This window comes from Galeopterus variegatus, unplaced genomic scaffold (genome assembly GCF_000696425.1).
Source record: "Galeopterus variegatus unplaced genomic scaffold, G_variegatus-3.0.2 Scaffold279, whole genome shotgun sequence".
Taxonomy (NCBI): domain Eukaryota; kingdom Metazoa; phylum Chordata; class Mammalia; order Dermoptera; family Cynocephalidae; genus Galeopterus; species Galeopterus variegatus.
The window spans coordinates 515456-529886 of NW_007726390.1; the positions used below are offsets into that span (position 1 = coordinate 515456).

Sequence of the window (14431 nt, forward strand, 5' to 3'; positions counted from 1 at the left end):
ACACCGAGGGTTGTGATCCCGTTGCCGGTCCCCGGTCCGGTACGGGTGCGACACTGAGGGTTGCGATCCGTTGCCGGACACACACACAAAAAAAGGCCGTTTTGAAACAGTGACATCTGAACTGAGGCCTGAATGATAAGAAGCCATCACATACTTATCTGTAGGAAGTGCAGTTTAGGCAGAGGGAACAGCATGTACAAAGTTATACGGCTGGAATAAACTTAGTATGTATTTTGTGGTGAGAAACTCTGGAACAAGAAGCCTATGTGGCTGGAACAGGAAGAGGAGAGTGGTAGTGGTGGGATATCAGAAAGACAGGCAAGAGCCAGGTCATATAAGGCCTTGCCTTAGAAGTCGTACTACCTGTGCCTCTTCAGCTCAATGCTCCTCTTCTTTTTTTTTTTTTGGTGAAATAGAAATAAGACCATCTGAAGGAAAAAAAAGTCTCTTTCTGCTCTCTACTCTCACACACCACTCACCACTCAACAAAATACATCATCTCTGGTCACCAAAATGTGTGGGGATTTCTCCCCACCAGCAACCAATTCTCCAGTGGATACCAACTGAATGTCCTATATTTTAATTCAATTCTGACACTATCTACCTGGAGATAGCATTAGATACCACAGGTTGATGGCTGCCCCCACTTCAGATGCCAATCACAAGTAGTAGATTATCACCTATAGTTCTGACTGACTGGCTATAGACCTGGGGTTCTCACATCCCCCTCCTTGGATTAGATTAATTTGCTAGAGCAGTTCGCAGAACTCATGGAAACACTTATGTTTACCAGTTTATTATAAAGGATATCACAAAGGATATAGATGAACAGCCAGATGGAAGAGATAAATAGGGCAAATTGTGGAGGAGAAGGCTGCAGAGCTCCAGGCCCTCTCTGCCACCTTCCAGGCACCTCCATATATTCAGCAATCTGGAAGCTCCCCAAAACCTATACTTTTGAGTTTTTATGGAGGCTTCATCACACAGGCATGATTGATTACATCACTGGCCACTGATGATCAAATCAACCTTTAGCCCCTCTCCCCTCCCCAGAGGTTAGGTTGAATGTCCTAACCTTCTAATCATGCCTAGGTCTTTCTGGTGACTGGCCACCATCCTGAACTATCTATGGGCCTCAGCCACCTATCATCTTAGCATACAAAAATACTCATCTCTCCAAGATCCCAAAGTTTTAGGAGCTGTGTGCCAGGAACCAGGGACAGAGACCAAATATTTATTTCTTATTATATTACAATATCACAGACCACCTTATAGAATTGTTATGAGATAGTGTAAAAACCAACTAGAACAGTGCCTGGTGCATAGTAGATACTGATAGTTATGCTCATTAGGTTATTTTTCCTGTCAAGTTGCTCAAATGTAGAAAAATAGATAGAAGAAATTTTTAAAATAAAAATGTTGACAGGAGTTAGTTTTAGGAAACAAGGAGTGAAGAAACATCAGAGTACTCCAAATTTAAGTCCAAATAAATGGGAGATCATGACAATGACAAAATTAGAGAGACAGAGAGAGGTAGGGGTTGCAGGTAGGAAGAGAATGAAGTATTTAGGCTGGTGAAAATATCCAAAAGGTAGTTGAGGTACAGAACTGGATAGAAATAAAAATTTGCAGGCAATCATTTGAATAAACCTTATTGACCCTCAAGGTGTGAAGCACCCAGGGCAATATTAATAATAGGTGGCCCTGCCTTCTAAGAGCTCAGATTTCAGTCAGAAAAATGAGACATGTACACACAATTGCTCCCTAGTAGAAACTGATAAGGTCCTAAGAGGAACATTTCCTCATTCCTAGGAGGAAAATTTTATAATAATTCAGATAGTGAGTTATTTGTAAATTTTACTTTAGAGATGGGGAGAGGGACAAAATTAAGTTCATAAAAAGGGGAAACACTGGAGTTAGGTCTTTAAAGTTGGGTAAGATATGGACAAACAGGTAGAGAGCTGATAGAGTTTGGATATGTTGTCCCCACCAAAACTCATGTGGAAATCTGATCCCCAATGTGGCAGTGTTGGAAGCTGTTTGAGTCACGGCGGTGGATCCATCATGAATGGATGAATGCTCTCCCTGGAGGGTGGGGGTCCTGAGCGAGATCTTGCTCTATTAGTTCCCGCAAGAGCTGGTTGTTTAAGAGACCCTGGCATCTCCCCTCTCTCTCTCTTGCATCCTCTCGCCATGTAACCTGCTTGTACCTGCCACTGGCTGCCGTTTTCTGCCATGAGTAGAAGCAGCCTGAGGCCTGTGCCAGATGCAGCTGTCCCAGAATTGTAAGCCAAATAAACCTCTGTTCTTTATAAATTATGCAGTCTCAGTTATTCTGTTATAGCAACACAAACGGACTAATACAAGAGCTTTGGGAGGGGAAAAGGCATTCAAGCACAATGAAACAGCCTAAGGATATACAGATAGGAAGGCATACTGTGTGTCGTTCAGAAATAAGGTAGATGAGATTTGGTTGAGACAAATTATGGAGGATCTCATGATCACAGAGTATGTAGAAGAAGGAAGAATGAAAAGAAGAGAACGGAAGACCAAAGTCTGAGCTTTAAGGAAATATTCTTAGAGACAGCAAGAAACAGGGTCTGTTTGAAGTAGAGGAGGAAGATGGTCAACAAATATTTGTTGGTTAAATAAAAGGAATGGCTATTACTGTATATTGTCATAGAAGTCAAAAAACAAAAATGAGCCTAGTGATTTTACAAGGAGAACATAAAAGCCAGATAGTATGCTTATTGGATACAGACATTTATAACTTAGGAAGACCAAGAACTACATAACAGTACGATGGAGTTTGGATGTGTTGTCGCCTCTAAAACTCATGTGGAAATTTGATCCCCAATGTGGCAGTGTTGGAAACTGATTGAGTCATGGGGGCGGATCCATCATGAAGGGATTAATGCTTTCCCTAGGGAAGGGGGATTAATGAGTGAATGCTCGCTCTATTAGTTCCTGCGAGAGCTTGTTGCTTAAAAAGACCCTGGCACCTTCCCTCTCTCTCTTGCTTCCTCTCCATGTGATCTGCTTGTACCTGCCAGCTGCCTGCCACTTTCCGCCATGAGTAGAAGCAGCCTGAGGCCCACGCCAGATGCAGCTGTCCCAGAATTGTAAGCCAAATAAACCTCTTTCCTTTATAAATTACCCAGTCTCAGGTATTTCTGTTATAGCAACACAAATGGACTAAAACAAGTACGATATAATACAAATAAGCTCATGAACCTTTATAGGTATTTATCTGAACATGTTTCTCTATAGCGTCCCTAAATAATTCTGAATCCATGCAGATTTTAAATTTAAGACTTTAAAAATTATGATCATGATGATGATCATAAGTGAATACCTTTCATATGATAGGGAAAGATGTTTAAAATAATTCTGGAAGATTTATCAGCTGAATTTTTCTTCTCAGAAACTTTACTGTATTCAGAGTATTATCTATTTCAAAGCAAGTAAAAACAAACTTTAAAAGTTACTAGGTATCCAGAGAAGAAGAAATTTAAATTCAACCACATCTTTTTATGCTCTGTCACTGGACAAACAGCAGGTATGAATTCTATGGTAATGTTATTATACTAACTGAAGGTTTTATTGCTACCATCAAACGATTATGGAGAATAACGACAATAAGTGACAGTATCATTCTTAAAATTCAAACTGAAGCTAGAATTAGCTAAAATATTTAAATTTTAGGAAGTCTTTAGAATAAAATCGAATTAAAATCATTTTCCAGATAAGATTAATAGGTTTGAAAGCCTGACTCTCTGTCTCTCTTCTTTCTCTCTCTATGTGTGTGTACATATATATATTCCCATCCTGGGATTCCACTGAAATATGTTTAAAAAGTAAAATTAAATCTCCACCTAAATGTAAAGGACAAGTTGACTACCATATGTTTAGTTATAGAACCTTACTCTTCTAGGACTATATTAAGGATAATGACAACACAGAAGTATAAAAATATTTCAGAGAACTGTTCTATCTGCTTAAGATACTATCTTGTTTATCTTCAGTGAATAGACAATGATGCCAAATTAAACCAAGCTCTCCTGGACAAGTGATTGTAAAAATGTGTGTGTGTGTGTGTATGCCCATACCCCAATATCTACATATTTACGCCCCTACACCCAATGCCACATGTATATTGTGATGATCAATTTACTGCTCAACCACATTTCAATCAACAACATAGAAATTTTCATGGTTCTTCATTAATGAGTTAGGATTTGGCTTCTGTTTGTTGATCCAAAGTACAAGAAAAAGAAGAAGCAGGGCATTTATAAATTTAGCTACATGACTAGACGTTTCAAATATCATATGGACTTCATATTATGGGGTGAAGTAACATTTTCTAAACCTTTATATAAATAAACACTTTACCTATATGACATCATAATATTGCTAACCTAAGTGTACGTAAATATAATCTGGTAAATTTTGTTTAATGGCAATATTGCTACTGTTACTGGACAAAATCTTTAGTTGTTGGTGTGGCTTTATATATTAACTATTTCTGATCCATTTGTATAAATTATTGTTTATTTCATTTAATTAGCCTCCAATGCCCAGTCATAAAAAATACAATATACTTAGTATAAGCTTTTTATTTTTCTAGTAGGGGCTAAGTTCTGGATATCTTTTAATTTCTAGTGTCTATTCTTTCATGCTCAAAAATGTACCTGTCATATAGGATACTTTTTTTAAAAAGCAATATAAACTTTTCATTAAAATATGGTTCATAAGATAAGGATTTGAAATTAATTTTCAAGTGAAAATTTAAGAAATATACTTACCTTTGATTCGAGGTAGACATTTGCTGATGACATTTTTGTAATTTTGCATATGTAACTAACTAAAGAGATGGCACAAAGAATAAACAGGCTATCATTAATTAACGCTCGAACAAAGACAGTCCATTTTAACTGATTTTCTGGGACATCTCCGTGGACTAGCATTGCACAAGTCAAGTTCACCACTAAAAAGAGAAGGCTTGCTAATATAAAGCCCAAATGCAGTAGAATTCTGAAAGAAAAAAATAAGTTTATTAGATATTTATAAAACCAATGAGGAATTAAATTTAATTCTGAGTCAGTGTGTTATTTTAGGTACAATAATTCCTTCAGTTAAAATGTTTATAATTTCATTAAATACAAGTTTAATAATTTCTCAGAGCTACCTGGGTTTTTTTGCTGTTATTAAATTAGCATCTAAACCATTTAAAAATGGCAGAGACTTGTAAGCATTAATTCAGAAATAATCTCATGTGGACTCAAATTCAGTTGCCTCTCCCAGGAAGATTAATAATATATGACTATTTTAACACTATTTCATGTAACCCTAAATTTTTCATTTTTATAAATATTAAGCATATTTTCATTGACCATTCCAAGAATAAGCAGTCTTTTATAATTTGCTTGGAAAATTAATATAATGTAACCTAAATTTAAATCGATTATCTAATATTAATTTTAAGAGGTAAGGGAAATGTGTTTTTAAACAATGTTCAGTTTTATGAACTTCTCTTTATCCACAGCAAGAACTGCTTTCAAATTTGACTTAAGAATTACATAGAGACAGTATATGTACAGCTTCAAGCACTCATGAAGACCTCATCCTCTTTTAAAGTTGCATATTTACTATGTATACAGAGCAACTCTGAATATAAAATGCTTAACCTCTCCCCCCTAAGAAGACAACCTCATAGAAATTCTGCAGATAAGGTGCGGCTATCTGCATTAAGTGGAAGTAACAACTCGCTGCATGAAAATAATCCCACTTCACATACATTTATACCCCAGATCAAATATATATGATCAAGAAATTTATTTGGCATCCTGATATCTTCTATTTTGCGTCACTTTCAATAATAGGAATCATAAAGTATTGTCTGCCTTTCAAAATGGTTTATACAAGGTATGTTGAAGGTAATATGTAATCTGTAATGAGCAAATTTTGTTTCGTGTATGTGCAAAATACGAAAACTTAAGTTTGAAAAGGTTACAGATTAATATTCTCTCAGATTAAATAATAAAACCAATAATTACATAGTTTGAAATCCAAAAAGGACTTTTCTGGATATCTGTATATCCAGGGAATTATAGTAGTTCAGGAAACCAAAAAATAAAGAGGTTAAATGAGTTGCACAGGTAGCAAGTTAGTGGGAGAAGTGGGTCTGAAACCCAAGTCTCCTAACTCCACAATTTAGCACTCTCACTTTTGAGATTAACTAGTACTGAAACGTTACCTAATTCAGGGAACTATACTCTACATTCTCACACCAAACAGCATAATCCAACTTTAGTATATGTGGACCCTATGAAGCTACATCTGACTTCTGAAGCTGTACATTGGCAGAGCAGGGGAAAAAAAAATGGTATTAGGCAGCAGCCTGGCTGAAGCAGGAGAACTGTGGGCTACTAAATGACTTCCTTTGACCCAATCTCACTACTTGATTTTCTATAAAACTGCTAAGGCACCCTCAACAACTACTCCGTTCTACCTTGAGAAGTCCACTGTAAAAAAAAATTAGATCTTTTAGATACTAAGCATTAATATCAGTAAATTAATGCTTTATATCTTTTAGATAGAAATTTAGATACTCATGAAACTTACTTATGTTTGTCAAGTTCAGTGGCACATCTGACTTTACATATAACCTATAAAGAGAGTATAAAAACAAGTTTTGAAAACACATGTGTAAAACAGTATTTTAAAATTTGTTTTGACATTGTGTTTCAAAGTGATACAACTGCAAGTAATAATAGATAGCAAGTAAAGTTCAAATGTTAACAGTAGAACTACCATGAAGCAAAAATAGACAGGTTTCCAAAGGCTTAAACAGTATATTAATAACTTACTATGTTATAATCTTAAACTAAAATTTCTACCTTTAAAAATTTAAGAATTCAGTTTAAACATTTATTGATCTTTTATTATGAGCCAGACATTGTGATGGATGGCTCGCCACCGATCCTAAACTTTATTATATTATGCATGTTTTGTCCTAAAATGGAACTTCTTACTGAAACATGAATATGGCTGAGTGTTCTCCAAAGATTATTTTCCCTTATGATGAAATAAAGTAGTGAAAGGAAACAAGGGACCAAAAAATAAACACTAAGATAATGAGCATATATCATATTTAGTAAACTCTCTTCCTTAGTAAAGGCTTGCAAAGGGCAGGTGCTCAAATACTTTTTGAATAAAGTTAAGCAGGTAGGTAAGTAGAATTTAAATAAATATTATATATTCAAGAACATACTGTGAAAGTTCACAAGTCCTTACTGGTGAACTTGGACTTTAGATAATGGGAAGATGCTGAAGGTTTTTTTTTTTTTTTTTTTTGGGGGGGGAAGGGTGGGTGGGAGGCTGGCTGGTATGGGGATCTGAACTCTTGACTGTGGTGTTATAACACCACACACTAACCAACTGAGCTAACTGGCCAGCCCTGAAGGTTTTTATATAGGTACTCCAATATATGAGATTTCACTAATCCAGCATTAATGTATGTAGGCTATTATCAAGGAACTACAGAATAGAAGTAGAAAGATCAGTTATAAGACTATTGATATAGGGTATGAACTCCAGGGGCCTGGAAAGAAAGAGGAAAGTACAAAATGTTATAAAGAAAAGTAGCGTATGTTCTCAGTAACTTCCTGATTTCATTCAAACATTACCTGAGCACCTATTACATGCCACACTCTATGAAAGGTGCTATGGATTCATAAACATGACCACTGTTTCTGCTTTCAAGGAGCTCAGTGCATGGAAGAAACAGATAAACCATCTATTTTGACACATTGTGATATAAATGCAAAAGATGTTACCACAAAATCTAGGAAGGAGAAAGACCAATTCAGTCCAGGAAAGGGTAAGAAGAATAAGGGGAAAAACTGTGCAGAGAGTCAAAGAGGACTTCACAAAAGAGGTCACATTTGAGCCAAGTTATGAAGGGTAAATGGGTGTAAGGCAGGTGAATGCTCAGGCAGATAGCAGCCTGTGCATATACTCATTTCTATTGCATTTTGGTTAACAATATCACCATCTACCAGAAGGTGGATGTAATGGAGGAGTCTAAATATTATACTACAGATCCCTTAATTGTACCACTTACATCATACTCAGATACACCCATTTTCTCTATCTCCACTACCCCTGGAGATTATTACAACAGCTTTCTCATTGGTTTCTTTGCCTCCATGCTTAACTCTATCTACATCTTTATTTATTTTTTATTTATTTATTTATTTATTTTTGTCCTTTTTGAGACCGGCCGCACCACGCCCAGCCAGTGAGCGCACCGGTCATCCCTATATAGGATCCGAACCCGCGGTGGGAGCGCTGCTGTGCTACAGCGCCGCACTCTCCCGAGTGCGCCGCGGGCTCGGCCCTCTATCTACATCTTTAGAGGGTAACTGTTCATTTTACTACTTTTCCTTTATTCCCACGTCTCCATATATAATTTATTTTTATTTTTAAAATTGTGGCAAAATACGAGGGTACTTCAAAAAAGTTAATGGAAACATTCATATTACCTTTTAATTTGATTTTCCAATGAACTTTCTGAAGTAAGCTTGTATAGATAAAATTTACCATTTTAACCATTTTTAAGTGTGTGGTTCAGTGGTATTAGGTATATTCATGCTGTTGTCTTGTGCAAACATCAACATGTCCCATCTCCAGAACCTCTTTATCCTCCCAAACTGGAACTGTACCCATTAAACAATAACTCCCTACTGCCTCCTTCTCCAGCCTCTGGCGACCATCATTCTACTTTCTACAAATATTGAAATAAGTGAAATAAGATCCATACAAATTCAAAATTGAAATATTGAAATAGGATCATATAAGTACCTCATATAAGTAGATCCGTACAATATTTTCCTTTTGTGACTAACTTATTTCACTTAGCATACTATCTTCAAGGTTCATCCATGTTGTGGGGTGTCAAAATGTTCTTCCTTTTTAAGGCTGGATAATAAATATTCCATTGTATGTATATACTATATTTTGTTTATCCATTCACCCATCAATGGACACTTGGGTAGCTTCTAACTTTTGACTATTGTGAATAATGCTGATATAAACACAGGTGTTCTATATGATTTTAAAAAATGATTTGGGAGTAAGTTGTGTGATGCTCCTTTATGCCTAAGTACTTCAATGTATACTTCCTTAAAAATGAAATTCTCATATGTAACCACAGTATAATTACAAAAACCATAAAATTAAATACTGATAGTTTGTCAATTTTTTCAATAATGTCCTTTATGGAAAAAATTCAGGTTTATGCATTACATACAAATTTCATATACGTTTGGTCTCCTTTAATTTTCATTTTTTCCCTTTGTGTTTCATGATATTCACAATTTTGTAATTACACAATTACAGACAAGTAATTTCATACAATGCTTCTCAGTCTGGGTTTATCTAATGCTTCTTTATGATTAGATTCAAGTTATGCATTTCGGTAGGAATACCACAGAAGTGATGGTGCTGCATTCTTACATAAGGGGGCTCATGACGTTGATTTGTCCCATGACTGTGATATTAACTTTGATCAATTGGTTATTGTGGCATCCTCAGGGTTTCTCCTAAGTTACTCTTTCCCCCACTATAATAAGTATCATGTGGAGAGATATTTAGAGACTATGTGCATATCTTTTATTACTCAAACTTTCAACCACTAGTTTTAATATTGATTAATGATTCTTGCCTGAATAAATTATGATGGGCCGACTTCTTTTAATAAAGTAAATCTGATCATACTATTCCAGGAAAAAGTCTACACTCCTTTGATACATAAACGGTCTTTTATTACCTAGTCCCACCTTCCCATCCTTTTATCCTCACCTTCAATCATATGGTCTGGTCATTCTGAATTGTTTATGACTCTTCAAATGAGGGATTCAATCTCTTATCTTCATGCCTTTGTACATATTTGTACTTTACCTGTAATACGTGTTCATGGCCATATAACTAATTTCAACTCGTTCTTTAAGACTTTACTTAAGTGTCATCCTTTATATTGTCACATTAAGCGCCTTAAGGAGAGAGAAACCACTTTGTATCCTTGCATTACTAATCATATCTATAGTGTTTATTTACATATTTATTTCCCTCTTAAGAGAGACCATAATTTATTCAGATTTATAGCTGCAGTGCCTAGCATAATCCCTGGTTCATAATAGGTTTTCAGAAAGTGTGTGAATAAATGAGTAGTGAAGTCAGGTCAAAGCAAGTATCTTGTTGGTGTGGTGTGAGGGAATGTGGGACATACGGCCAATGTTGAAGCTGGAGAGGCAAGCAGTCATCCCATCATGGAGGCCTTGTATAAAATGCTAGAAATTAGGCTTTAACCATCTATGAACTCTGTAACATAATTCTGTGTTTGAGTGATCTCTTAGGTGACAGTATGGAAAATAGATTAGAGTTAGTCAAAGAATTTGAATTTGAATGAGTCCACTCAACCATATTCTCAAGTTTTGAATCTAAAGAACTGATAGAATGAGGAGCACCCCTGACAAATTAAAAAGTCAGGTCATGGAATTGATTCTTATTTTTAAAATTTATTACATCTAGGCAAAAATAAAGAAGACAGGTAAGTCTTGGAATGTAAGAAGGAAACTAGTCACCTGCAGAGGTGACAGCTAAAACTCAGAGTAGAAGACATTTGAGGGAACAAACGTATGAGGGGGTCTTCAAAAAGTTCATGGAAAGATTCATATTATCTTCTAATTCCTTTTTCCCATGAACTTCCATGTACCCTTGCAGAATGAGAAGTCAACTTGTCCTATGCTCATATTTAATAGAATTAAAAAGCACAAAAGAAGGAAAGAGAGATGAGCAGGAGAGAGAAATATAAGAATCAGACGAGTCATAGAAAACAGTAGAGTACTGCAGAGTTAAAAAGAAGAAAGTATAGCCTTTGTGCTGCAAAAAAATCATGAATGATTAAGAAAAGATCATTTGATAGGGTGACTGGCATGTGACTGGTCCCTTTGAGATTAGTTTTCAGCAGAATGATAGAGCAGAGAAGTACAAGGAGCTGACAGAAAGTAAGACTACAGAGACAGTGAGTAGAGACTATACAAGAGATATTTGAAGCCAAGAGAAATCTGGGAAAATCTGTGCTGGGAGACAATTGTCTATAAATATCTCACACATGGTCTGGGTCTTCTGAGCAAAGGGATTTGCATAGCAAATGCCCTAGAAAGCTAGAGATACTATTTACCTTAATGTCAGAGAGAAGATTTGTTTCCTGACTAGTACAATAAAGACAGATAACATTTCCCTCTCTGGGGACATTACAAGGGAGTAAAGTCTCCCTCTCCCTCCTTGGTGAAGATTTCCTTATGTTGCAGAGTAAATGTCTTCTGATTTTGTCTGTCTCTCTCCTATACACACCCTACTGCATGTATAGGCAACTTCACAATGTTGCCCTATGGGTTTGGAACTCAGGGACCTGCTGCAAGGCACTGCTTTGGTTGCTGCTTTTGCCAAGAGTAATAAATGGTCTTTTTCTCTGACCCATGGGTATTGTGTTTTCTGTCAGTATATGTATATCAAACTGTGGCAGGGTAACCTGTTAAATTTCAAGTAGGGTAAAAGACCCTTCACAGTTTCTAATTTGACAATCTGTTGGTCAGAAATGGACTAAATAGAGAGGGTGAGGTAGAGAAGATGGAGAAGAGTAAGGAGAGAGGAGAGAGTTCAGTTGTTAAAGATGGCTATAGAAGAGGCAAATTACCCCTGAAAAAGAAGACACAAATGTTTGAGTCAAGAGTTGAAGGAAAACTTGGAGGTCTGCATAGAAAATATAAAATAATTTACAATCCAGCTCTTTGTTAAAATAAGAAATTTGGATGTAGTGTGGTTTCAGACATTTTGAAATAGAGAAGACAGATGAGAGAATCTGACAGATGGATTCCACTTTTTTCCTAGTTAAGTAGGAGATAAGGTCATCTCCTGGGAAGGGACATTAGATTTAAGCACTTGAAATATGGAAGACTTTTGCAACACAAGAATAGAAGGGTTATAAAAAATATATATTGAGAAGCAAGGAGGTCCAATTGAAGTCAGGCAATTACAGTAGATTCAGTCAACCAAGGTTTTCTGATTTTAAAATTAAAACATTCTAATAGTAGAAATGGATGCCATTATAAAAAGTTAAAATAAATAGGTCGCATTTTTCATGTAATAATTTAGAACTCACTCTGTGAGTGAACTAGTTTGGCACAGCCAAAAGTCAAGGGATGAGGAATAGTAGATTGACTATACATTCTAAGTGCAAACGACATCAGAAAGGGACTAATGAAGTGGGGAGAGCAGAAAAAGTAAAATGACTAAAAGTTAGGATGAGGGTGAAAAACAGATAAAAGGAGGAATTCAAGATGTATAAGGGATGAGGAATAGTAGATTGACTATACATTCTAAGTGCAAACGACATCAGAAAGGGACTAATGAAGTGGGGAGAGCAGAAAAAGTAAAACGACTAAAAGTTAGGATGAGGGTGAAAAACAGATAAAAGGAGGAATTCAAGATGTATAAGGGAAAAGAGAAGACACTGGTCAGAAAGAATAGCTCCATTTTTAAGAACTAATCCAAGGTGTGGCCATACTATTGGGTGGCTCAAATAGAAATGGAAGGCTTTAGAGCCTTCTAAACCACTGAATTGAGACATTGGATGGGTTATCAATATGGGCTTTGAAAAAGATTATATATCACAAGAAACCAGGCAAGGAAGGAAGGAAGTGCTGATTCATTCAGGAAGGTGGAAGTTATTATTATAGCCAATGATGACATAATCAGATGGCATTGATTTCAGAGATGATGATGGTATAACATCAGTAAGTAGTATTAAGAAGCATAAAATAGGCTGATTGTTTTTCCCACAAAAGGCATGAAGTATCATTTGGGAAAAGCTAAATTGCAGTGAAGGCATTTAAAATGATCATTTGAAGAACAAACTGGGGATAGGGTGGAAGGGGTAACTTTCAAGATTATGGGTCATGGGATAATGGGTGTGAGAGAGAGAGTTGAACTGGATAAGTAAAGAATTAAAGATCAGCTACCATCACAGATTTACAGAATGTTTCAATGCATCATATAAACATAACCAGGTGCTTAAATCACATTTAGATTTTAGTAAGGTGAAAAGCAATGATCTGATATTAATAGATTCCAAGTATTTAATAAACTATAGCTAACAGGACATGATTGTGAGTTTAAAAAAAAATAGCAATATCAAAAAATTTCAAGCAATTTTAGATTATTTGTTAAGACAGTGAAGATAGTTCATGAAACATAATAAACCCATACTTTATGCAGATTTTTTGAAGTTTAGATTGTTAAATAACTTGCTGATCTCAATTTATGTTAGATGGGCCATATCTTTGCAGGTTTTTCTTCATACCAGAAAAACTGAACAAATGAGCCATTTATAGAAAGGTATTATTCTTTACATAAAAATACGAAGAATTGTAAGGGCTGATGGCTATCAAATGTTTTTCATCATATGAGCCACCTTCTTCCCATATACAAACAGCTTCTAATTTAGAAAATAGTGATTTGGGATTTTTGAGTTAATAAAGATTTAAAATAAATGTTCTTACTAACATATTCAATTTTATTTTATTTTGTAATATTTAGCCCATATTTAAGTAATCTAAAGTGATTTTTTTTTCATTTGAAAGTGCAGACTTCTATATTTTTGTCTTCTCATAAAGTTCTTTAAATAAAGGTAAGAATGTTACAAAAATATTTTGTTTTTGTATTTTACCTACTGAAAGTTTAATACAAGTATCCCAAGATTTGAGGAAGATGCTACAGTCTGAATTTTTATGTGCTCCCAAATTCATATGTTGAATACTAACCCCCAGTGTGATATTATTACGAGGTGGGAACTTTAGGAAGTGCTTAGATCATGGGGATAGAGCCCTTATGAATAGGATTAGTATCCTTATAAAAAGAGACCCGACAGAGATCCCTCACTTCTTCCACCATGAGAGGGCACAACAAGAAGGCACTGTCTGTGAACCAGAAAGTAGGTCCTTACTGGACATGGAATCTGTTGGCATCTTGATCTTGGACTTCCCAGCCTCCGGAACAGCAATAAATAAATTTCTGTTGCTGATTAGTTACCAGTTTATGGTATTTTGTTATAGCAGCCTGAACAGACTAAGACAGAAGGGTAACATTGGAGCTGTGTATCATCTAACTTCCCTCATGGCATATAGACTATGTTGCTTTTAAGATGGTAGTTACTAAAATACTGATAGAATGGATGCTTTTCTATGTAATTTATTTCTGTCAAGTTAATTTTCCCACTTTCGTTGATTTGAAATAGAAACTTTACTGGAGAACATATTTACATAAAATGTGGAATGGATACAAAAATAAATTGTGGTAAACATAATCT

The 14431-nt window shown here is 35.6% G+C and overlaps 1 protein-coding gene across 1 annotated transcript in view; it reads right to left on the minus strand.

Annotated features, from left to right (window-relative positions):
- The window catches only part of GPR137C (G protein-coupled receptor 137C), a 55691-nt gene that overhangs the window by 26218 nt on the left and 15042 nt on the right, over positions 1 to 14431 (minus strand). The window contains exons 2-3 of the mRNA XM_008566943.1: positions 6625 to 6668; positions 4806 to 5034 (exon numbers count right to left, since the gene is read on the minus strand). Of these exons, the coding sequence (XP_008565165.1) occupies positions 4806 to 5034; positions 6625 to 6668 (273 nt within the window). The remainder of the gene's footprint in view (positions 1 to 4805; positions 5035 to 6624; positions 6669 to 14431) is intronic.